Source organism: Camelus ferus, chromosome 8 (assembly GCF_009834535.1).
Source record: "Camelus ferus isolate YT-003-E chromosome 8, BCGSAC_Cfer_1.0, whole genome shotgun sequence".
Classification (NCBI taxonomy): Eukaryota; Metazoa; Chordata; class Mammalia; order Artiodactyla; family Camelidae; genus Camelus; species Camelus ferus.
This window is the reverse complement of record NC_045703.1, coordinates 53,394,681-53,419,678: the sequence shown is the minus strand read 5'-3', so window position 1 is coordinate 53,419,678 and position 24,998 is coordinate 53,394,681. Positions and strand designations below refer to the sequence as shown.

At 34.2% G+C, this 24,998-nt stretch overlaps 1 protein-coding gene across 1 annotated transcript; it reads right to left on the bottom strand.

Annotated features, from left to right (window-relative positions):
- Positions 1–21,757: 21,757 nt before the first annotated feature.
- LOC102516218 (translationally-controlled tumor protein-like) lies at positions 21,758–22,519 on the bottom strand. The gene has a single exon (XM_032484884.1). It carries the CDS (start codon positions 22,175–22,177, stop codon positions 21,758–21,760), a length of 420 nt encoding a protein of 139 aa, XP_032340775.1. The 5' UTR covers positions 22,178–22,519.
- Between the last annotated feature and the right edge of the window lie 2,479 nt (positions 22,520–24,998).

Genomic DNA, 24,998 nt, shown 5'->3' with positions numbered 1-24,998 from the left:
TTCACTCAAGTGAACTTAGGAGAAGAAAAATAAATTGTATAATTCACTTGAAAACATATTCAAATATTTATACCATGCAAATAGAGGACTGTGATTTAGTAAAATAAACTTCATTCTAAGTACACAAATATAATTCCAGGTACACATGCTCAAGTTTAGGCGTGCAAGAATGATTCATTATATTTCCAAAATCATATTTGAAATCCTGTTTGCCCATTAGTTTGGAAGGAAAGTCAGTTTTACCATTGCCATGATTTCTTTCACACACACCAAGAACTGAACAAAGTTCTGAATTTGGGGTACAGAGTGGATAGGGCTCCAACTCAATGCAGGGCATTCAGGAGGCTTGGTCTTCTGCCCAGGTAGGTAACCGCAGGTAAGCATGTTATCCTAACCCTGTGGCCCCGTGAAGGCAGGAAAGCCTGAGGCATCTGTTCACTGCTTAGGCTTTGTGTCCTTTTCCCAGACTGGAAGCCTTGGTACCTTAGGGTTCATCTTCCTATTTGACAGTATAATCATTCTCCTCTGAAATTTTGAACTTCAGGATTCCAGAGGTGGGGTATAGATCACAGTCACTATTTAACACCAAACCAAACTTTCTGGCTGGCCTTATGGAAATCTCTACTGTTATCTCAACCTCAAGAATCCCAGTGTCTACCTTTTTCTCTCTCCCTAGCAAGCTCTGCTCTGTAAGTCCCAGGTTTCTAATACGAAAGCCAGAAGGGAGATTGTCCTCTGGCAGCTCCCAGTAGCCAAGTTCACAGGGGATGGAAAAATATTAAGAAAACAAAACACAAACACAAATTAACAGCACGGGATATTATCTGGACACAGTCTTCTGACTTGATTCTTTACATCAAGGCTACTTCATCATGTCTGTCTATATTTATTTATATTTATATTCTACTTTCTTCTAAAAGGAATTGAGAAATCATCCATTGTTTCTAAAAGAAGTCACTAAATTAAGACAGTCTAGAAAGCTTTCACATTTTCAAATGTAAGAACTAATGAAAAAGCACCATAGAGAATTTTAATTTATAGGAATGGAATTATATCCATAATCTGAACCCCAATCAAAGTTTTGTTGTATTAGATTCTTCCTGTACTGAAATAGAAACAATTATTGGAAAGAAGACTTTACCAAAAGACAGAGAATGTAGTACAGAAAATAGAGAAATAAATGTTATGATGAGGGAACATAAGCACCGTGGCCCTTCCTGGTTCTTCCATAACAGAAAGCAAAGCAGAAGTTTTTGAACAGTGTTTTCCATAATCTGACTCTAGTTACCTTACCTTTTAGAGATTTTTAATGAGAGATCAGATTTCTCAGGGTCAGACTTAGCTTTGTTCAGTATTGAACTGTAAATTTATCTTTGAGAATGTGTATCCCTGTCTCCCACTCAGAACCAGCAGGGGCTAATTGTCCCTTTCTTTCTGGAAGTAACAGATGAGCGCACTCAGCATATTTATTTCATTAGTAATCATAACCAGGATGGTGTAAAGCTTTCATCCCAATTATGTTTTCTATTGTAGTATATGAAAAATGTCAAGTAACAAAATTTATAATTGGTATTCAAATTGTAGCTTCAATTTCATTCTTAAAAATTTAAGTCTCTGGTTACTTCTTTATAAGCTGTTTGTGCTGAAGAGCAAAATGACTTGATTGATTCTTTAAGAAAATTTTATTCTAAAGTATTTCTGACACATCGGAATATGTAATAGTCACATATAGTTTTAATAATAATAATAAGTAACCATCAGTAGACCTACCACAAAGCTTGAAAAAAATAACTTTGAACATCTTCTGTAATTTCTTGCATTTCTATAGAGTTTTATTAAATAATTATCCTTCAAAAATATTCATGCTTTGTGTTGACTGCCTTCTTTTATGCAATGTTATCATGTGAGAATTTATCAGCTGTGTTGCCTCTAACCGAAGTTCTTTCATTTTGATTGTTGTCTGATAATCTAGCATTTGAATATACCATCAATATTTCATCTCTTCTATTGTTCCCAGTATTGACTCTTTCAAACAAGGCTGCTGTTTAAAAATATTGGAAATGTCTCCTGTATAAAGATGTATGAGTTGTTTTTTCCCTTTTTATGTGTATATTGGGTTATAGAATAGAATACACACACACACACACACACACTCAGAATATGAGCCCTTTATGTGTTGCAAATATTTATCTTTTATCCCATGTCTTATACACTTCAATTTCCTAGCAGTGTTTTTTAATGAACAGATGGCTTTTAATTTGTCAAATATGTTAACTTTTTCAGTTATGATTTTTCTCTTTTATGTATTTAAGAAAACTGTTTCTACTATGTATTCATTAAGAGTGTGGCCTATTTTAACATCTACAGCATTGATTGTTTCCCATTTTACATTTAAATCTATATTCTATCTGTAAGGAATTTTGGGGTGTGATGTGAAGTAGAGGACTAGGCTCATTTTTTTTCCATGTAGACAACCATTTCTTCCTAACAGCGTTTATTTAAGATACTTTCCTACTCTTCTAATATGCAATGACATCTTTTTGTTCTTATCTCTTGTTTTTCTGTTCCATTGATGTATTTGTTTATTCCTGCATCTACACAGACTGTCTTACTTACTGTAGATTTTATTAATATTGGCATCCAATATTCTCGTTATTCTTCTCCTTTGGGTGTGTTGGCAGTTTTTGGAGTGTTGAAGGTCTTTAAACATTCAAATCAGCTTAAAAATGACAACAGACAGGTACACACTTGTTGACATTTTAATTGGATTTTTATTGAATCTACAAACAGTCTGGAGAGGAATTGACATACACACATACACATACTAAATGCACAAATTTGGATCTTCCAGTACATACGTAAATATAATATGTTCCTGCACTTATTTGGATCTTTTTTCTCATTCTCTATATTTATTTTGGTTGATTTGTTGTAATGGCCAGTACTCTCAGTACAATGCTGAACATTCATAGTTATAACATTTTTGTTTTGTTTTCTATTTCAAGGATTGTCCATTGGGACAAGTTAATAGTGTGTTTCTTGTTTGTTTAACATTGTATAACCTTACTGAATTTGTTTGCATATTTTTTTTTAGTTCCTGTGATATTTTTCTTACTTTTTCCATTATGGTTACAAATTCGTTCTCTTTTTAGTTCTTCAGCATTTCCTTTACATAGTCTGAAGTTATGTTACTAAGAATATATAGATCTATGTTTCTTCCTGGTAAATGGATTTTTGCTTTCAGTATACTTTGCTGATATTAATATGGCTAAAACATCTTTAATTAGGTTGGTATTCTTCCATCATCTACTTTTATGTTACCACTAATCTTATATGTTATAGTGTCTCTTGCTAAAAGGATATCACTGGTTTTTGTTCTGTTTTTTTTTCTTTTAATTTGAATAATTAATACCTTTACATTTATTGTATTCACTGATATGTTTGGGCTTAAATTTAATAAACTCTTCTTTTCCTATTTGATTCAGTAATCTTTTTTCCTTTTACTATCTTTTGTTGCCTTATTTTGGAATAAGTATTATTTAATCATTCCTTTTTTTTCCCCTATACACTCTGTTTTAGTTATTTTATTAGTTAACCTTGAAATTATAACTCCAACATTTACTAATCAAAAGCTACTGTTCAGACACCTTACTAAAAAATACACACAGGATAATTAAGCATATGAAAGGATATTCAACATAATATGTCATTAGGAAATTGCAAATTAACACAACAAAAAGTTATTACTACATACTTATTAGAATAACCAAAATCCAAAATATTGACAACACCAAATGCTGGCTAGAATGTCAAGTGACACTTCCTTTATTGCTATGTAGGAATGCAAAATGGTACAGCCACTTTGGGGAACAGTTTGCTGCTTTCTTACAAAACTAAACACACTCTAACAGTATGATCCAACAGTAGAACTCCTTACCTAAATAAAGTGAGAACTTGCTTCTACACAAAAACCTGCCCAAGAAATTTTATAGCAGTTTCATATAGAATTGCCAAAACTTTGGGGGAAAAAAAAAAAACAAGATATCCTCTAATAGGTGAATGGATAAACAAATGATGTATCCAGACAATGGAATATTATTCAGCACTAAAATGAAATGAGCTAATGAGTCAAAAAGCCATGAAAAGATGTAGAAGAAACTTAAATGCATATTGACAAGTGAACGAAGCCAGCCTGAAAAGTCTGCATATCATATGATTCCAGCTATACAACATTCTGGAAAAGGCTAAACTATAGAGACAATAAGAAGTTCAGAGGTTGCCATGGACGTGGGAGATGGGAGAGGCATGAATATGTAAAACACAGAGGATTTATAAGGTAGTGAAACTATCTGTGCTATTGTAATAGTGGGTACATGACATTAAACATTTGCCAAAACCAATAGAACTGTATAAGGCAAAGAGTAACCCTAATGTGAGCAATGGACTTCAGTTATTAATAATGGATCAATACTGGTTTATCAGCTATAGCAAATGTACCACACTAATGCAAGATATAAATAATAGGGGAAACTAGGGGGAGGTGGATGAAAGGTACTCTCAAGGTTACTACTCAACTTTTTTGAAACTCTAAAATGGCTCTAAACAATATAGTCCAATAATGAAAACTAGAAAAACTACCTTTAAGCAGTAACCTCCTTCCAGAATAGTAAAAATCTTAGCACACTTCTCCTCTATGACAACCTCTACAGAATTTTTAAATCAATTGTATTGAGGTAAACTTTCATATAATGGGGAGGGATACAGCTGAATGGTAGAACACATGCTTAGCATGCACGAGGTCCTGGGTTAAATCACCCAGTACCTCCATTAAAAAAAAGAAGAAAAGAAAAAAGAAATTAAAAAAACAAAAAACTCAAGCTATTAAAATTTTCATACAATAATTGCATCTATTTTAAGTGAAAATTTCAATGAATTTTGCCCAGTGTGTATATGCACGTAAACACTACCGCAATCAAGATATAAAACATTTCCATCATCCCACAATTTTTCCTGTACATCTTCTCAGTGAGTCTTTTCCACACCTGGCCCTGGGTAATTATAGATCTCTTTATATCTCTATATATTAGATTCTTTAACAGCATTGTATAAAAAGAGTTATACAAAACGCACACTTTTGTGTCAGGCTTATGCTCAGTTTAATGTTCATGACATCTGTCTATATTAGTGTGTTTATCACTAGTTTATTCCTTTCCCTTGCTGAATATTCCATCATATATAAAAGACATACTATAATTTGTTTATTCATTCATCTGCCTATGGACATTTGGTTTGTTAAGCGTTTTTGACCATTATGAATAAAACTGCTATAAATAATTATTCAGAAGTCCTTGTGAAACATATGATTTCATTATTTTGAGAAAATATGTGTAGAATTACTGAGTTGTATGGGTATTGGATTTGTAATATTTATTTCATTGATCATATCTTCGTTGGGTGTATGAAGTGTTCCGAATCACAGATTATTTATTAATTTCTTTATAGTGATGAATAAGTGTGTTGCCCACCCCTCCCTTATTCTAGGCTTATCCCTGAGATAACAAGATAAGAACCCATGGAAATATTTCCTACACAAGTAGCCAGACACTGCCTAGGTACAGGAGAGGAAAAGTGAGTTTTCTCTGCAGAAAGGAAAGAAGCAGCTATCTTTCTGTCTTCTAGAAGGGTTTTCTCATTACTCTAATTTCTTGGTATGTAAATAAAATTTCTTCTAGAGCCAGATAGCCCCCATGTGTCTCAAATTTGAAGAACTAGAGATATCTTCAAGGTCAGGGGCCAAATTCTTCCTGGAAATGTAAATAAGTAGAAAGAGAACATTCTAGTCACCAAGGCTTGCCCACAGTTAACCTAGAGGCCTGCCCCTGGATGTAAGCACTGACTTTGGGGGAGATAAGAGAGGTTTTTATCATTCTTTTGAATCAGATAAATTGGTTCTGTCTTCAGGAAAACAAATGGCTGCAGATCTAATCCTTGCAGTATGTGAACATGTTTCTAGGAGAAGTGAAAGTAAACAATCTCTAACTTTCTATCATATACATTTCTACATCTCAGGAGCGTAGGGCTCCTTTCAGGAACAGGGAGAAATCCAGGTTTAATTCCGAGAAATTATATGTTTAACTTTACAAGAAACTGCCAAACTGTTTTCCAAAGTGGCTATGCCTTTTTATATCCCCATGAGCAATGTATGAGAGCAATGTTTCTCTGTATCTTTGCATTCTAAAATTTAGTTATTTAATAAGGTTGAAGTGGTATCTCATTTGTGATTATTTTCTGCCACAAATGAAAACATTGTTTCCTGGTCTTTGGCTCCCACTGTTCCATTGTTAAGAAGTCAGCTATTGGCCTAACTAGCTCTTTTCAAAGCAAGTTTAACTTTCACTATAACTACTTGAAGTTTTTCTCTTTGGGCTTTTACTATGCAGTGTGACAACGTATAATATTTTTTTGTCCTACCTTGGATTTGGTGGCTTTCTTGAATCCGATTAGTTTTAAAACAATCTCAGCTACTGTTCCTTTGCTATCTTCTTCCTCTTCACTCCTGTGATGTGTCGACTGAAATAAATGCACAGCCTAAAAGTTGAGAGTTGTGTTTTATTCGGAGGTAGGACTCGGTGCAGGGATGACAGCCTCTCAGATGGCTCTGAGGGACTGCTCCAAAGAGGTAGGGGAGGGGCTAGGATACAAAGGAGCTTTACAACAAAGACCAGGTAGTTGGAACAATAAGAGATTACTTGTTATCTAAAGAAAACCAGGCATCTCAAGTTAAAGAATTTAGCGCTTTTCTTTGTATGGGGGGAAGCAAACATTTGGGCTCATTGAATTCATTCCTACGACAAGCACCCAGCTATCTAGGGCCAGTATCCTGTCCTTTATTATTCTGAGTCCGCTCAGAGTGCACCATTGTGAGTGGCTGCAGAGGCCAGGCTGCAGGCTTGTCTTCACTGGGGGTGGTGTTGGCAGCAGCTGATGACTTGATGGTTTCAGCATTCTTTGTTTACTGATACGGTTTGCAGTATTTTTCGTTCACAGTTGCGTTAAATTGTATGCCAATCTTTCTCTGTATCTTAAAGATATTTTATACTTTATCCTATATTTTTATCATTTTTCCCTTAATGCTTCATTTTGGATACTTCTTTCTATCCTGTCTTCCAGGTACCAATTGTTTATTCAGTTTTGGTCTAATCTACTGTTAAATAGGTCCATTGTCTTCCTAATCTGTCTTCCTAATCTATCGTGTTTTTCAATTCTAGAATGCCTTACATTTTTTCAAATGTGTAATGCCAATTTTCATTATACAAATTTTGTGTTTGGTTTTTAGATGCTTAAACATAGTAAACAGGTATTTTCAAATGCCCCAATGATATTTCACCAGTCTTTTTGTTTTGTAAACTGGTTCTCATTGGTCTCCCCTGCATGCCATCTTTGATTGTGTACTTTTCATTGTATTTGCAAAATTATTTGTTTCAATAATGTCAGACATAGCTAGAGAGAATTTTTGTTTGTCTCTCCCAGTTCTTGGATTATAGTGGTTTGGATACCGTAATATGTTAGGTGTTGGGGCACCCAGATAAAGCAAAGCCAACCTGTAGTGCTTAGAGATATTGTATTCTTGTCTATCCTAGTTGAGAGCAACACTGTAGATTTCCCAACCCAAAGCAGAGGATAATTACCAAGATCTTCATCCCTGATAGATCCTTAACCTCAAAAAACTAGTGAAAGCAGTCTTTAACTTCCCTGGAAAATAGAAAACATTTTCAGTTAAAAAAAAAAAGCCTCCAAATAACAGCCCGTCTCTCTGGATTTCCTTTCTATTCTTTATCGCAGCCCAAAGAAACTTCACTATTTTTGGTGCTTCCTGCATTTTTTAAGGAAATTATTTAAATCTTAAAAAAAGATCTATTAGATTTTTAAATCTAATAGATAGCTTTTATAATTATCTTTATCAGAAAGATTTGAACCTGTAACTGAGCAAGCAGTTGACAAATGTGAAATTTACCTCAATTTTAATTTTTTTCTGAAATAAAAAGATACACATTACCTATCTCATCCCTTAATAATTTATTGTTCAATTTTTTTTCCTTAAAATTACATAGATGAAACCAAACTGTACTTATTCTTCTGGACATGTTTTTTCACCCTTTATTTTGTTGGAAGGTGTCTATTCTGATATGTGTAACTCTAGTTCTTTATTTTCACATATAGTATTTTATTGTATGAATAAATCAACATATATCTGTTAATTATATTACTGATAGATATTCAGATTGATCTCAATTTTTCAGTATTACAGAAAAGGTGCTCTATCAAGATAGATTCCGTACCACATATGAAAGTTTTTATCTATAGTACATTCCTAAGAATAAAGTTATTTTGCCTTAAAATATACCTATTTTCACTTTTATTAGATATTGCCAAATGGTTTTCCAGAGTATTTAGAATAATTTCCAAGCTCACTAGCAGCTTATTAGGTTTTCTGCTTATTTGTTTCCATGGCAACATTTTGTATCATCAGTCTATTTTAATTTTTGCCAATCTAGTTCTTTGATCTGATACCGCATTATGAACTAAGAAGAGTTCCACTAAAATAAAACAGATCTGCATGTTTTCTCTTTCCATGTACATGTTTGTCCCTTTTTCTTACTGGTTTATAAGAAATATTCATCTTTTCCTTGTACTATATTTACAAATATCTTCTGCTAATGTGTAGCTTGTTTTTTACCCTGTAGTTCTTTAGGTAAGTGTCTTAATTTTATTATAGTTAACAATCTATAAAACTTCTTTAAGATATAATTTTTGTATCTCATTTGAGAAATTTCTATCTGAGAAAAGGAAGACATTCTATATTTTATTCAAAAATTTCTCTGGGCTTGGTTTAAGGCATTATGGGTATAAAATTTCCCCTTTAAAATGTAGATTGCTAAAATTCACAGCACCGTTTGTTGAGACATTCAAAATATTTCAAATAATAAACAGTAGCATGCTGGTTATTTATCAAATATCTGTATGGGTAGAGATGTATCCTTTCTCCACTCTTTTTATTACTCTATATATTCATCCCTGAGTCAAAACAGATCCTCTTAATGGGATTTTGTAATAGTTTTCTGTATAGGAGATATTCCCACCTCAATGTCTTGTCTTTCTTCTTCAGTATGCCTTAAATATTCTTGACTCTTCTCCATTTTAAAATCTGCTTGTCCATTTGTACTTTTTCATATTTTAGTTGGAATTCTGTCAGATTTATAGATTAATTTGGAAAGAATAGAAATCTTTATAAAATGAGTTTTTACCCATGAGTGTGGTATTTCCTTTCATATTCTTAGAACTTTCTTAATATCTTTCAACATATTTAAATACATTTTACATAAAACTTGCATGCATCTTTTTAAACATTTATTCATAAGCAACTTATAATATTGTTTCTATCATAAATGAGATCTTCAGAAATTATGGTTTAGTTCTTGCATAGAAATCTAGATAACTTTTGTACTGAAATTTCTGTGGAAATAATCATATTATTTATGAATATTAAGTCTTTTTTTCTTTCTTTCTAACTATTAAAGCTCTTTTTTTTCTTTATGTTAATATAAAAACTGAGATCTCTCATGTAGACTAAATGTCAGAAAACTGGATATTTATTGCTATATTGTTTCTGATTTAACATCAGATAATTTACTGGGAGTTTTCTGCAGGTACTTTTATCTGATTAAAGAAGTTTCTTTTTATTCCAGTTTTGGTATGAGTTTCTATCCTAAATAGTTCCTGAATTTTCTGAATGTTGTGTTTTTGTCCTTTTTAATCACTAATGTAGCATTTCATGTTTTAGTTTTTTAATTCAGTGGCACAGTGGTAAGCCTTTGCACCTCATTAACATTTCACCTGAAATACATTTAAATAGTAATATAACATGGTCATAATTTAGAAATATTTATATTCAAGTAATAATGATCTCACAAAAATTTGAGTGCAGGTATAGATTTTCTTGATGAACCAAAGATGGAAAGATGATTACTAAAAATCAGTTAAAATCATATTAGCCAAAGGGACAAGTTTGATTTATCTTATTCAAAAATATTTGACTAAATTAAACTTCTAGCTTCTTGAAACATTTTATGAGTTACATTTTTCCCTAGAAATTAAATTTGAAACAAGTTATGACTAAGGTTTAGGCTTCACTATTATATTACTTTTTACTATCATATTCTCACTTCTTTTTAAAATCAGCCATAAGAAAACAGCAACAAAAAAAAAATCTTCTTTATCATAACATCTCTTAACACTTTGTGTAATTCATACCACAGAAGAAGAAGACCTGTATTGATATATTGCTTTTTTTCCTATATTGTAAAAGGCTCTTTGAAAAGAAAACTAACAAAATTCTGAATGGTGTTCTTCATGAATGCTGAAGAAACACAAATCCACCTCCTTCTTTTAACTGTAAGATAAATTAATCAGCCCTTAAGTGTTCTGGTTTTTGTGAGGCACTTAATAAAGAAATCTGTATAATACTCTAACAAAGATACTAAGGAAGATTTTTGCTTCTCTCAGTTTTCAAATTACGATGAGCACCTGTCCTTACTTTGCTTTAATTTTCTATGCCAGCCAGTAGAACTTTCTGGAAGATGGAAAGATTCTGTGCAGTGTGGAGACACTGGCCACTTAAGGCTGTTGAGCACTTGAAGTATGGCGAGTACTCCTGGGGAGCTGAATTTTTATTCTTTTTTATTTTAATTGAATACAAATTTTAATTGAATGCAGTAAATAGCCACACATGAACAGTGGCTACCATACAAAGCAGTACAGCCTGACATCTCATATATTTATTTATTTGTTTATTGATGTGTGTTTTTTCTGTTTCTTACCACTAACATTTATGTTTGAGATGTGCAGGAGGGTCTTGGCCTCTTTTTGTTCACTCTTTTAACCAGAGCAATTGGAAAAATGTAGTTAAGCATGTAGTTGTTTTTGTGTCCTCTAATACTTTGAAAAGAATAGAAATTCAAAAAATGTTTATTTAAAAATTTAAGTAAACTGTGTAATATATTCTGTGTAGCAAAGGTTAATGAAAATTTAAAAGTTCTAAGTTTTAAAAAATGTTTCCTTTGGCCAGATTGCCACAATATAAATTAAGATGTTATATCCCAAGTGTATCGGTGGTTGTCCACACTCCCAGTTAGATCTGGCATCTAGAGGTCAGCTTATATGTAGGAAAGTCAGCCTTTGTGATTTGGAAGGGAGTGTAAAAGAAAACACAATTTTTAAATTCTGGTGTAAACCCTAATCCAGAATTAATCTGATATTTCAGAAGACATATCAATGGAAAGAGATCAACCAAGCAATGAAAATCGCATATGAGACAACCAAAGGAACTTGATAATTGAGCAAACATTTTTGAAAGGTGAAAAGAAAACAGTTAATAGGAGGATTTTGCCCAATTTGTTTAAGAATAAAAGTAGGCAATTTTTATATGTGTATTGATTCACTGTCCCCATATAACATACCACACTAAAAGGTAACATCATAGAACAGTAATCATTGTCTTAGTCTCACAATTTTTCAGGTCAGGAATTTAGCAGGACTCAACAAAAATGGTTCATCCCCACTCCAAAAAAATCTGTCTCCAACTGAGGTGGCTTGAATGACTGTACATAAAAAGAAGAAGCTGAGAGCTACTCAGGTATTTCTCACCTTCTCTCTCTCTCCCTCCCCCACCCACATGGCCTCAACATTAGGTTGTACTTCCTCACAGCAGGGAGGCCACAGGCCAATCAGACCTTAACATGGTTGCCTAGTGCAGCTGGAGGAAGAAAGCTGCTCACTCCCTTAAAATCTAGGGACAGCATTATTTTCACTACACTGTATTTAGTCAAAGCAGTCAGAGGCTAGCTTAGATTCAAGGAAGGGCTCAATGACATCACCTCTCATTAGAAAGAATGTCATAGTATTTGTGACTATTTTTGATCCACCACAGATCAAAGCAGCCTTCACTCATGGATGGATAGTGACCTTACTGTGAAGGATTCTGAACTATTTGGATTTAAAATGTACATGAAAATTTTGAGCTGCACATTTTTGAAACATCCTTGGTGATCTATTAGAAATTGACCATCGGTTTAAAAAGTCTTATGTGCTTAGGAGGACTCCATTTTGTTTTATTACCTGCTTGGCTGCTGCCCACTCAATACACTACAACTTTTGCAGGCAACTCTTACTCTGATTAATTTAGTCCAAGGATATCCACCAAGCTTTCTCCAAGGAATGACTGACTCATCGAAGGCATTTAACTTTGGGGATATATGTTGCTTATTTTGTAGGACGTCACAAAATTAGTAAGGCAGAAAACTTTATCTAGTCAGATGAGACCCTGGGACTCTAAAAACACTTAATTCAGCAAGCTTATTATTTTCCCACATAAATCACCTGCTCTTTGCTTTTGCTTAGGCCCACATTCCAATTTAGCAAAGGAGTCTAGTCTAATAAATGAAATATAATTATAAATTCATGCCATATTGCATTCTTTTCTTATCCCAGATTACCACTGCATAGTATCATAAATTTCTCTAATTCCTCTTCCTGCATCTTAACAGCAAATAAATGGTAGAAATACGTGGAGAGGTGAAGGCTTTACATTGAAATGCGTTCTTAGACTTAAGCCTTGCCTCTAACACCTTCACTTTTCACAGCTCAAACTGAATTTTTTTTTAAACTTTTTACTTGTTCTTCTTTACTGGGATGTATTATAGATAGGCTAATGACCTTCCAGAGATGTTCAAACTGCGATTTCTGAAACCTTGAATATATTACTTTACATGGCAAAAGAGACTTTGAAGATGTGATTAAGTGTCTTGAAACTGGTGGATTATTCTGGATGATCCAGATGGGCCCAGTTTATTCACAAGTGTCCTTATAAAAGGAAGATGAGAGGGTCATAGACAAGGAAGTGTGTTGACAAAGCAGAGGTCAGCATGATGTCATTGCTGGAAGGGTAACATAAGCCAATAGATTTTAGCTCAATGAACCTGATTTTGGACTTCCAACCTCCTAAATGGTAGAATAATGAATTCGTGTTGTCTTAAGCCACTTAGTTTATGGTAATTTGTTATAGCAATAATAGGAAATGTATCTGTGACCAAATGATTTATCACACAGTCTGCAACATTTTCAGAAGTAAGTGGAGGGGCTATTAAACATGACAATGGGACAACAGCTAGAAATTGGGAATGTCCTTGCCAAAGTGAGATGAATGTTTACCCCATCTATAAAGCCACTTTATAACATTATTAGGAACTGAGTTAACTTTCTTGATAACTGCCTTTCAATACATTCAGTATTAAATAGCCTGATTGTGGGCTAATACAATGTTTATGTGAGTATAAAAACTTCCTCAAAGTGTAAAGGTCAAAAGCACCATCGAGCACTTAGAAACACTGAACTTCTTAGCCAGGTTTTGCTAGGGGCTGTTCCCCCTGAAGTCCATCTCTGAGGAAACTTGGCCATAAGCAACAAACTCTAATGCGATTACTTCATAAGGCCAAACAGAGCACTATAATGCTACCCAAAACACACTACCATATTCTAACCATGAGAGAAACTTCAGACAAATCCCTGCTGGAGGATGTTCTACAAAATACCTAAGCACTACACCTGAAAACTGTCAAGGTCATCAAAAACAAGGAAAATCTGAGAAACTGTCACAAACAAAAGTAGCCTAAGGAGACAGGATGACAATGTAATGGGATACCCTGAATGAGATCCCAAGACAGAGAAAGGATGTTAAAGAAAACAGGAAAATTGAATAACATATGGAATTTAGTTGATAATAATGTATGAATATTGGCCCATGAACTATAAAAAAAATCATATTAATGTAAGTTGTCAACAATAGGGGAAACTGGGGTTTCTTGGAACTCTGTGTGCTGTCTTTGTAATAATTCTGTACATCTGAAAACATTTATTTAAAAATTGTATGATAAGTTCTAGTTAAAGCACTTTAATTCAGAATCATATGAGCACTAAAAATACAGACAGAACATCATGCTTGCGAGATGTAGGCCCAAATTTTAAAATTCTGACAGCCAATGAATTTCAAATCCATGTCTTATAATCAGTACTGTTTTTTCTTGTTTTTAAGATGACATTATTGATCAGGAGGATTTGTATTTTCCCCTCTGGCTCTAACCTACTCTGACTTTATGATAGACCCCAACGTTTGAAAAGCTAACTTTTGAAGAGAGTAGCCTTACATGTATAGAAAAAAAAATCTTTGGTTTTCTATGTACACATGTATGCATTCCAATAGAGCTGATGTTGTAGTTAGAATTTTAGTAACTGTAACTTCATGGATTAGGAGATGCATGCTGTCACCTGTAGGAGGAGCTCATTGCCAGCAATCTCCATACAAAACACACTCACTCACTCACTCACTCTCCAGACTCAGTCACAGAGCTAATCATGTGAGTCAAGGCTAAGGAAATAAACCATCTATTTCACTGTGAGCATGAGCTTCCAGTGAGAGAGGGGAAGAGAAACGGGCCTGCCCTGGGGCTCTTGCTTTTCTGGCCTTTAGATTTCTCATCAATGGAAGTGACAAAAACAAAAGGAGCAGAACTAGCTATTTTATTCTGATCTTACCCTTGAGGAGATTCCATAAAGGTTTAGGACGAAGGTCCTATTGTAATGCATAATGAAGATTTTCTTGTGCTGGGTAAACTTTATATTTCTCTTACAAAGTTTTGGTGACCGTAGGCAGTTTATCAAGTATGTGGGTCTTAGTCATTTCTATTTCTTTCAAGACAGACTAGCATTTTCTACCTGGGAACACTTGCAAACACAGAATATAGCTTTAAATTATCAACCTCAAAAAAATTAATACAGGCTTATGAACAGGAAAGGAATAGATCTTTAGATATTCATAAATGTGATTTTTATAAAACTTTCCAGAGTTAGTTTCAACACCTGTATATCACATTTAGTCTTATTATGTATTGATATCTTAATATCACTTTCAAAATTATAGTAACTTTTCAAAAAATATGTCATGTTTACATGTACTGCATTTACTATTATTTTAAATATAAATTTTTTTAATTCTCAGTTTTAATAGCTAATGTAAAAATTGAGAGTTATATCCCACAGAAACAATAGTAATTTGGCCCCTAACTAACTTAAGAAGATAAAGGGATTTTGAGCAAAATGAGTGAGAATCACTGCTTTAGAAATACAGGACCTTGGAAGCCTGGAAGCCTGAGGGACAACCTGTGAAGTTCAGGAGTAAGAGTCTAAATGCTGCCAAGTTCTGGAGATGACTTTACTCTTCAGAGATCTATGGGTTACTGGACATGATGGGGAAAGATTTACGCTGATAGCATCAGTGTCCTAAGTCTTGGTACATCACCAAGAATCTGAAAAGGAGTGTATGTGTCAATTGAAACTTTTCAATCATCATTTCAGGCCTTACTGTTGATTTTCTTAAAAAGACAGTATGCAGTAAAGAGTGTTTGAAGCTATCAATTGCTTTCTTTTATGCACATGCACATGTATGTGCATGTGTGTGAAGAAATGTACAGAAGATTATCAAGAATAAGAACACAAGGATATACCTTAGGTTTTCAGCACAGACTGCCTAGGGGGAAAAGGGAGAGAAAATGGTGTGCCCATAAATAATACTGGTTTACTAAAATGATAATTTGCCTATGTGTGTGTGTTATTTTTGTAGCAGATTGTTTAGAAAAGCTGTAATATATTTCTCTTCCAGTTTATGGGGAATCGAGTGAATAAGAAAGTTGCTGAATATTATATATGTATCATATACTCTTACTTTAATAGCAAAGAAAATACTGTATATCCTGTAGGTGAATATATGCTTGTCTAAATATTTATGGGCACTAGAAAAAGGAGTGAAAGTATACAGATGAGGCCATTAACACTGGCTGTCTCAATGAGAGGGTAAAGAGAAGCAGAGAAAGAGAACTAACTCTGCCTTTACGCCTTGTAATATACTTCTTCACTTGTTAAAAGGAGTGTATTATTCTGGTAATGTGGGAAACATAAAGACAATTTTATTGGTGAAGATGAATACGAAACAATGTTTATAATTCATGTTAAGAACAGGTCACAAAGCAATCTGTAAAGTAATTTCCATTTTAAAAAAAGTCAGCTGTGTGTATCTGTATGTATATTCCCAAGTAAAACTACCTGTTGTCCCAGAATTGTGCCCAAGGCACAAAGCTGAGTTCAAAAAGTTGCCGAGTACCAAACCACATACTCTAAATTCACAAAGCCAATAATAAACTGACAACAGTTGGAAACTGACGCCTTTATCACTCAGAGGTGATGAAGTCTCAGGAACAAACAAAAGAGGGGAAATTAAGAATTATTTCAGAGAAAGCATGACTGTTCTCTTCCACTCCAAGGAAGCAGGGTCATTGATCTGCCTATGTTGAAAGACAGGGACTAAAACTTTGGATTAATTTTGAGTTTGAATAATAATTTCCCAATATAATATTCTAGTAGCTAAAGGTGCCTGAAAATTAGGGAATCAGAGCAAGATGCCAGTGATGAAGGTCCTACTCAAAAAGAAAGGAATATGTGAATGATGTGTAAGTAGGGGAGAGGATGACGGTTGGTTTAAATGATTATCGCAATTACTAGGAAAAAAAAACCATTTAATGTTATGACTCCAATAATTATAGATTCCAATTACATATATCTAAATGGCTGGGAGAATATACACTGCTGTGATCACAATGGTTACATTTGGTTGGTGGCCTCATAGAAGGTTCTCATTCTCTTATTTTTATGTGAATATTTTAAATTTGCTGCTAGAATAGATAATATTTTTACTGCTATTGCATTTTAATTTTTTTCTACATACAATATTAACATCACTCCTAATAATATATATATTATATATCTAATAATAAATCTGTTAATAATATATCTGTTATCAGTTTGCTACCTAATATAATCTAACTCTGATGTTAATCTTTACACAGAATTTCTAGAAATTTTAAAGCATGGCCCACACTGGCTTCACATGCTAATTATTGGTTTAGCAGAGAGAGGGGTTACTTTTTAACTTTTTCAGAAAATGTGATGGATAGCTTCTTCATCCTTGCAACCATTCAGCAAAGACTGACTATCTACTATCTCATTTTTCTGGACCCATCTTGTTAGAACAGAAAGCTATTAGACATTAGAAACATATTCCTGATGACGTGTTGTAACATCGTCTAGAAAGGATATAATAAGTAAATAAATAGCTTTCCAGTAAAACCATACCATCTGCACTTCTTCCACTCTGGTAATCGGTAGATCTTCAACATAAATATATTTGATAGCTTTAGCAGTCTTGCCAGTCATTTCCGATGCTGTTTATCACCAGGGTCATTTGGTTTCTCCTCACACTAGTATGAATTTGAAACTGATTTCTTTTGCCTCTGAAAAATTTATTTTTTCTTCCTATCACAAATATAATTCTATTGTCCATGAAGTAATGCATACAGACAGTCATTACCCTATGTGTTGAAAGTCCAGCTCCTTCTAAAACCCACATAAATGTTGTAAGTTATTCTTTCTAAAAGTAGAGGCTAGAATTATTGATCTCTTACTGTACCCTTTTTATAACATTTAAAGATAACTAACCGATGAACATATTTACAAAAGAAAATACTGATAATTATACCTTAATATGAATTTATTTCTGGGTATCTGTGTATAAAATACATACAATAAAATGTAATAAATATGCTAATTCATCTGTGTCAAATAATTTTAAATACCTATCACAGGAATTATTAATTCATATTATGTATTATGATATCACATGCTTATTTATAGCCCCACATCTCTGCAGTAAGTTAGTGGATAGTCCAATTTGTTCTGATTTTCTGACATTATTTCCTGTTCTATCTTGATTAAAAAAAAAAAGCTTATTTGTTTCAAAATTGAATGTCACCCAAAAACCATTTTTATTTCTATTAAAAAGGTTTCTGTTTGAGAAGAAAAAAATTTTGAGCCAGTCTAACTATAATGGAAATTTTTGTTATAGTTTTTCTTTGTAAAACATAAAACCAAGTAATCAGTTAAGTGTAACCTCGTGATCTGATGAATTATCTTACGTATAACACAAATGGTCAGTTTTTTTTTTCCCTTTGAAGAAGAAGTAGGGGGAAAGTAGGGTCATACAAACAAGTTATGTTTACTTGAGCTCTCATTCCAAAGAAAGCAAAAATATTACTGCTATTGTAATTTTTGAAATATTTATTTATATTTTACTGATACCTTTAAAAATGTTATTAATAACTTGATTATATTGCCTTCAGTTGTTAATTCTCTAAAATACATGATGTAGTTTCACTAAGCACAAAATGGTAAATTCCTCTAAATTTTGATTTCCATAGTGGTTCTGCCCTTCCCTTGGCTCAGAGGCCATGTTTTCTGCAAGACACAGAATGATGTCATTTTATGCAGAGAATAGTTTCCCACCTGCTAGAAGGAGGAGGCATATTGTGGCAGCTGCATCACTGATTTGAAAAAGCAGCAAAATAGAAATGTATGGATGAGTATGTCAGTGTAATGGGTGGGGAAGTGTAACATGCTTTCCCCAACAACAGCTGGAAAATTATACCAAGCCTAAAATAGTATCTTTTGGCTTCAAACCAAATGTTTCTATCTCTAGTACTACCCAGAGCAAAAACACTACTCACAAATGAATTCCATATTCTGTTTACAGAAGCAGCATTTTCTCTGCAAGGCATGTTAGGGGTGGTGAGAAGTAAGGAAACGATATGCTTTATGACCCTATTCATTTCCATATATGACTCAAAGTCTTCAGACAATCAGTGAGAAATAATAACCCCTGAATCCTTTATGTTTCCTTTTAAAGATTGACTTCCTAGGAAGTATAGATTTTTTTTTTTAAAGAAATGCTCCTTTGGAGCTTTACAAAGTGCCAGTAATAACTTCAGAAATAATCTGTCTCTAAATAACAAATTTAATCAATTATGAATGAAAAGAAACCTCTGTGTGTTCATAAAGCATTTAATAAATAGATGAGTCTGTGCCACAAATACAGTCCAATTATATGAATCTGTAAATATTTTTTTTCTTATACAGTTTGTAAACAATGACTAATGTAGGAATTTTCACCTAGAAACAATCATAAGGTGTTTTTATCCATTGTTTTTTAATAGAGGAAGGAACAAAGTCTAAGGGCATGTTACTTCTTTTTACAACATAGCGGGTAGGAGGCACCCTATTCATCTCTGCAGTGGCTGCAGTCTTTTTTACATTCACTCTCAATTATTTAATCGATGACATTCTAAATGTCACATTTTAAAAGTAACTCATATAGAATTTTAATTTAAAAAATGATGTTTTCTTCCATTGTTTTTCACTGACTTCAGATATAATGTTATGGAAACGATAGGCCAGTCAAGAAACAAGCACCACTCGGAGGGTTGGAGTACTCAGATGTATTACGCCGGCGGGCTCAGAGGGGCTTCTGCTCCGAAGCTCTGAGCACCTCCAAGACGTGCGCATGAGGTTTTATAGGGTAAAGTACAAGCTTGGGGTATTAGGCCAATAGGCATGGAACAGCTTTAGCAGCATCATCATCACAAAAGTGGAGGTGGGGAGGCAGCAAACCAACATTCCAAAGCCAGGTATGTATCTTTGAAAATCCAGCTGGCTAGCAAAAAACATAAACAGCAAACCAACATTAATTAACTTAGATTTACAAGTTAGTCTAGCAGAACTCAGATCAGTATTCCAATACTTAGATTTGTGAGTTATCTTGTTAGACCAGCCCAGCCTCTCTTTCACATTCCTAGACTTATGAGTTATCTTGTCAGAACAGCCCGGTTTTTCCTTCACAATAAAAACTTTCCATAATTACTACAACAATTTAAGACATTTTCATAAATTGATTTTTAAGCATTGGCTAGCTAATTTTTCCCCTATTGGTAAAAATGTAAGTTAAAATTTATTAGAAGCTGTGTCCACATAGCAGTTAAGTGCATGATTAATTCTCTGTCAGTGTTTAAATTTGATATTTTAGATAGGAAAACATCAAACTTTAGTATGTGATTTTTTTTTTCTGGTGGTCTTTTTTTGAAATTGAAGTATAGTCAATTTACAGTGCTGGGTGGTGTTCTTTGAATTAGATTTGTTTCGTTGAAAAGTTTTGCTTGTTTTATAATGTTTCAAAAGTTATGCATTAAAAGCAAACGCAATCTTCTGCTCGCAGACATTTTCACATTAGTAATGGATAATTCATTGGTTTGAAATCTCTACATCTTCTGTGTTACTCTCTATCTTCCATGGTGCTATACCATGTAGATAACCCTACTGAGACTCTCCTTAGTTTCTTTTATTCTTTAATACTTAAGCCCCTGATTGAAAGTGGAAAAGTCCTTTTGTCTGAAAAATGCAGAATGTAAGGAGAATCTGTGTTCATGGGATACTGGAACAATAAACCTTTGGTCTGACAACAGTACTAAATCAAGGAGTCATTTCATTGATTGCCATGAAGCTTGAAAGCACACCAAGATTGTAGGACAAATTAATGACAGATAAATTTTTTTGTATAGAAGTTGGTATTCGGTTTGTATTGTCTTTGGTGATGCTTAGAACAGTGGCTGTGCCTCCGAAATCACGGGTTCTTCTTATTTGTGTGAATCAGTTATTCTGTGACTGTTGCGTAGACACTGCGTTGTGGGTTCGTCACCAGTTGTGGGTTCTGGCTGGCAGAAGTCCCACTTAGACGAATGAATTTCTCAAGACTGGAAAAAGTCAAGAGAGAGAGAGGGAGTTGGGAGCAAACTCCTTGAGCCTCTCAACTCTCCCATATTTACTGAGTACAGTCAAAGGAGGAATGCAGGAATTCAGGGAAGGACAGGGTGGGATCACAATGAGTACAAAGGCTTTGTTTATTGTTGGTGTTTGGCTCAAGGTCGGAAGACCCTTTTTGGTGAATCATGTTTGTGTTGAGCCTTTCAGCTTATCAGGGCAGAATGTATGAGAACCAGCTGCTTAACAACTTGGACTCAGGTGGCTGTGCCTGTCTTAGGTTGCCCCCCTCAGGGGATCTTACCCGTCATTGGCTAACTAGCCTTCTCACCTCTGAGTCTGCAGCTTTTTATAACTTGTTTACCATTCCAGCCCAAGGCTGTTTTGGGGATAGAAGACTATCTAACATCAGGCACGCCCAGCGCTTATAGCTGAGGGCCTGGGTCTTTGCTAAAACCTCAAGTCAGTTACTAAGCACATCTTCTTTAAGGAGATAAGTGGCTGGGATCTGTTACAACTTGTTAACCCAGTCATGGGCTCCCACACTGTGTCCGTGCTGCATCCTGAAGCTTTGCTTTTCCCAACTCATCACAAGTGAGTCCACTGAGGGATTTTCACAGAGGATACTCTCGTGCCCAGATCAGTTCACAGATTTTGACTCTTCAAAATCCAAGACCTGTTGACTGATTTCTGCTCTCTAACATATTTCCACAAATGACTTTCCAGCTAATGAGACCCAGGATACAGATCCTCTGCAGAATGCTCCAGACTTGAAAATACCATGTGACTGTGGCCCCAGCATCCATCTCCCCATGTGCTGACTCAACGTGCAAAGTTGATTCAGTGCCTAGGTCCCCAGACACAAGCAGTTGGCTTACTTTCCTTCACACAGGACACAGCTTTCACCCTACACACCAGTCCAATTAGTTCGGACTGATACTTTGCATATGCTTTACCAGTCCCATTCTCCAAAGATGGATTTTGACTCATAGCTCTCATAGTTTTTGAAATTAGCAAGGATGTGCTTGATTTGTCCTGCAGCCCTTGTCATAAAAGGTTTTACTCTTTCTGGTCTCTGTTCTGCAAGTTTCCCTTTGATTGGCTTCATGTAATCTCTGATGTACTTCTTGTAGGCTTCTTTTGTGAAGCTGGTTTCCTGCAAGTTATGGTTCATGACAATATAGACACCAGTGGTTACTGTGCTTTCCCTGCCTTCGCCCTCGGGGCCTTCAGCAGAGGCATTTCCACCAACAAGCGAGTGGTCAATGTTACCCTCTGACCTACTGCCCGTCTCCCCCCCCTCCACCTCCCAGATCTTGTAGATGTCAGAGAACATCTCATCATGGCTGTTGAGGTCCCGGTAGATGATCATGATGGCAGCTAGAGGGAGATGACGGTGGCGCTAGCTTAGCTGGAGCTCTGAGTGAGCATAGTGCGGCTGGAGCAGCGCTCGGGGGTAGGGAGGACTGGGCGGAAAAGCCAGTTTCCCTTCTTCTTAAACTCTGCTTTGCTAAAAAGCCTGGGCACAGCTAGGATCTGATTGCATGAGATAACTCTGGGGCCACTGGAGCATGTACCGGGGGCTAAAGCTTTTCCTTCTACCTAGTTCTCATGTATTCACTAGTAGGGTTTGTAGTTTGGGGATTTTAGCATTATTTTGGTTATTAACTTCTGAGTTCAAATATTTGGTCAGAGAACATAGTCTTCAAGAAATTAATTCTTTGACATGTATTGGTGATTCTCCTGGGAGCTAGGATAGGATGTGATTTTTTTTTGTAAAAAATTGTCTTATGTGATGTGTAAAGTCATATATTATATCAAGCTTATTAATCATATTATTCACAGCTCTTGTACTTTTATTTCCTGCAAATTTCATCTGTTGGTTTTCAAGAATGCCATATTATTTGTGAATTCATACTAAGTGAAGTAAGTCAGACAAAGACAAATAACATGTATCACTTTTATGTGGAATCTAAAATATACAAATGAACTTACTTATAAAACAGAAACAGACTCACAGGTATAGTAAACAAACTTATGGTTATCAAAGGGGAAAGGGGAAGAGGAGGGATAAATTAGGAGTTTGGGATTAGCAGATACTAACTACTGTACATAAAATAGATAAACAACAATGGCCTACTGTATAGCACAGGGAACTATATTCAAAATCTTGTAACAAACCATAATGGGAAATAATATGGCAAAGAATATATACACACACACATATGTATAACTGCATCACTTTGTTGTACACCAGAAGCTAACACAATATTGTGAATCAACTATACTTCAATTTTAAAAGTATGGCTTTATTTATTGAATTATCTATTTCTTCCTTTTGTCGCTTCTTGTTTCTTTGCCTATTTCAAGTCTACATTATGGCCATACACTATCACTATTGTGATGAGTTGATCCATTGTTTCACTGGCAGCATGTAATTACAATTTTTACTGATTTTTCTATTTTAAAATTATTTTCTCTGATGTTATATTTGAGAGTCTAGCACTTGTCACTGTGCATGCATTATATAGCTTTTTCTACCCTTTTATTTTCAGTATTTCTGTACCATTTTTTAAGCACACTTTATAGAAAATACATTGCTGAATTTTTTCAGGGAGAAATTGCTGATCAGCACATATGTGTCTTTTGGCTAGTGAGTTTAGCCCGTTTAAAATTATAACGATTATTGTTGTATCAAGACTTACCTCTCCGAACTTACAGATATGTGTACGGCTTCCCTTTTTCTTGAACTTCTATCCAGCGGAAGATCAAATTTTCTTCTGTTGTTTTAAAAATTATAATTCTGTTTTTTTCTATACTTTTTTAACATTTAATCTATCTTTATGCATAATTTCCCCATTGATATCTGAAACTGAACAATGCCTATATTTTATTCTCAAACATACCTTTGTAAAATGCCAAATGACAGGTCATTCCTCCTTGCCCCTTCCAATCAATGTATATTGATGTAATCTGGAATTCAATTCCAAATTAAAAGATTATGAATTGGGAATGACAATAGTACTTATAGGGGTGTGATGAGTATGAATATTGAATATTGATATGCATTATATTATTTCCAACTGTTCCTTGCACATAATAAACACTCAATGTTAGCAATAAATACAATTATTATTATGAATAAGCATTTTGATGACTTATTTATTTCTAATTATATAAATCTCACTGCATTAATGCTCTTTTTGCTAGAGTTAATCATTCAGTTGGTTTTTCCAAGAAAGGTCAATGTGTGACAATATAGCTAAGAATAGTTTCATTTTACATTTAAGTGCTATTCTTGATATAAAACTTATAATTTACTCCATGCAATATAAAAAAAAATAAATCCTTCTGTGCCTTCTTGCATTTATTGTTGCAATTGGGAATTCTAATTTTGTTCAGTCGGATATTTCTTTTTGAAGGTGTTCTGATTTTACCTCTCTAGAGACTTAGAAACTTCTCTGTGCCTTTGATGTTCTTAAATTTCACTATGCTGTCTAAATCTGTTAAGCTCTCAGCAATCTTCCATTTAGAATCTAATGGGTCTTTACAACCTAAAGTTGTACCTGTTTCTCTAATTTTTAGAAATTCTGTCATTATTTCTTCAAGTATTTCCTATCTTCTGTTTCTTTTTTCTCTTGAAATTCAGACACACACACACACACACACACACACACACACACATACACATGTATATATAGTCTAATTAAAACTTGCAGTAATTACAGCAAATATATTAAAGCAATAAGATTATTTTAGGGAGTCGTATTTTTGTTACTCATAATACTTAGAATTGACAGTGCAGTGTGTTGATATAAAGCAGATCAACTTTTTGTCAGTTCTATTGCCATTTTTAAGTTTTCTTTCTAAAATGCACCCCCTTATTTCCACAGACAAGGTAAAACTTGGTGCTGCTCAGGCACCCTTGATTTGACACTGATTAGGACAATTTGTTCTTGAAAAATCTGTGACATAATATACAAGTAATTTATCAATCCTTTTCATTACACCTTATATCGCAGGAGCAAATTTAGTCAATAGAATTCACAGTAGCATTTAACTTTAAAGTGAAAAGAAACTAAGGTTGTTTAAGAATAGTGAGTGTATTTTACAAATAAGTGTTGTGATTTTTGGAAATTTTAAAATCCCCATGTTAAAAAACCAAAAGCTCATATTATAATGCTTATTATTTT

Bases quoted from the DNA above. Each gene is read 5' to 3' on its own strand.
- LOC102516218 (XM_032484884.1), bottom strand. From the start codon at position 22,177: ATGATCATCTACCGGGACCTCAACAGCCATGATGAGATGTTCTCTGAC.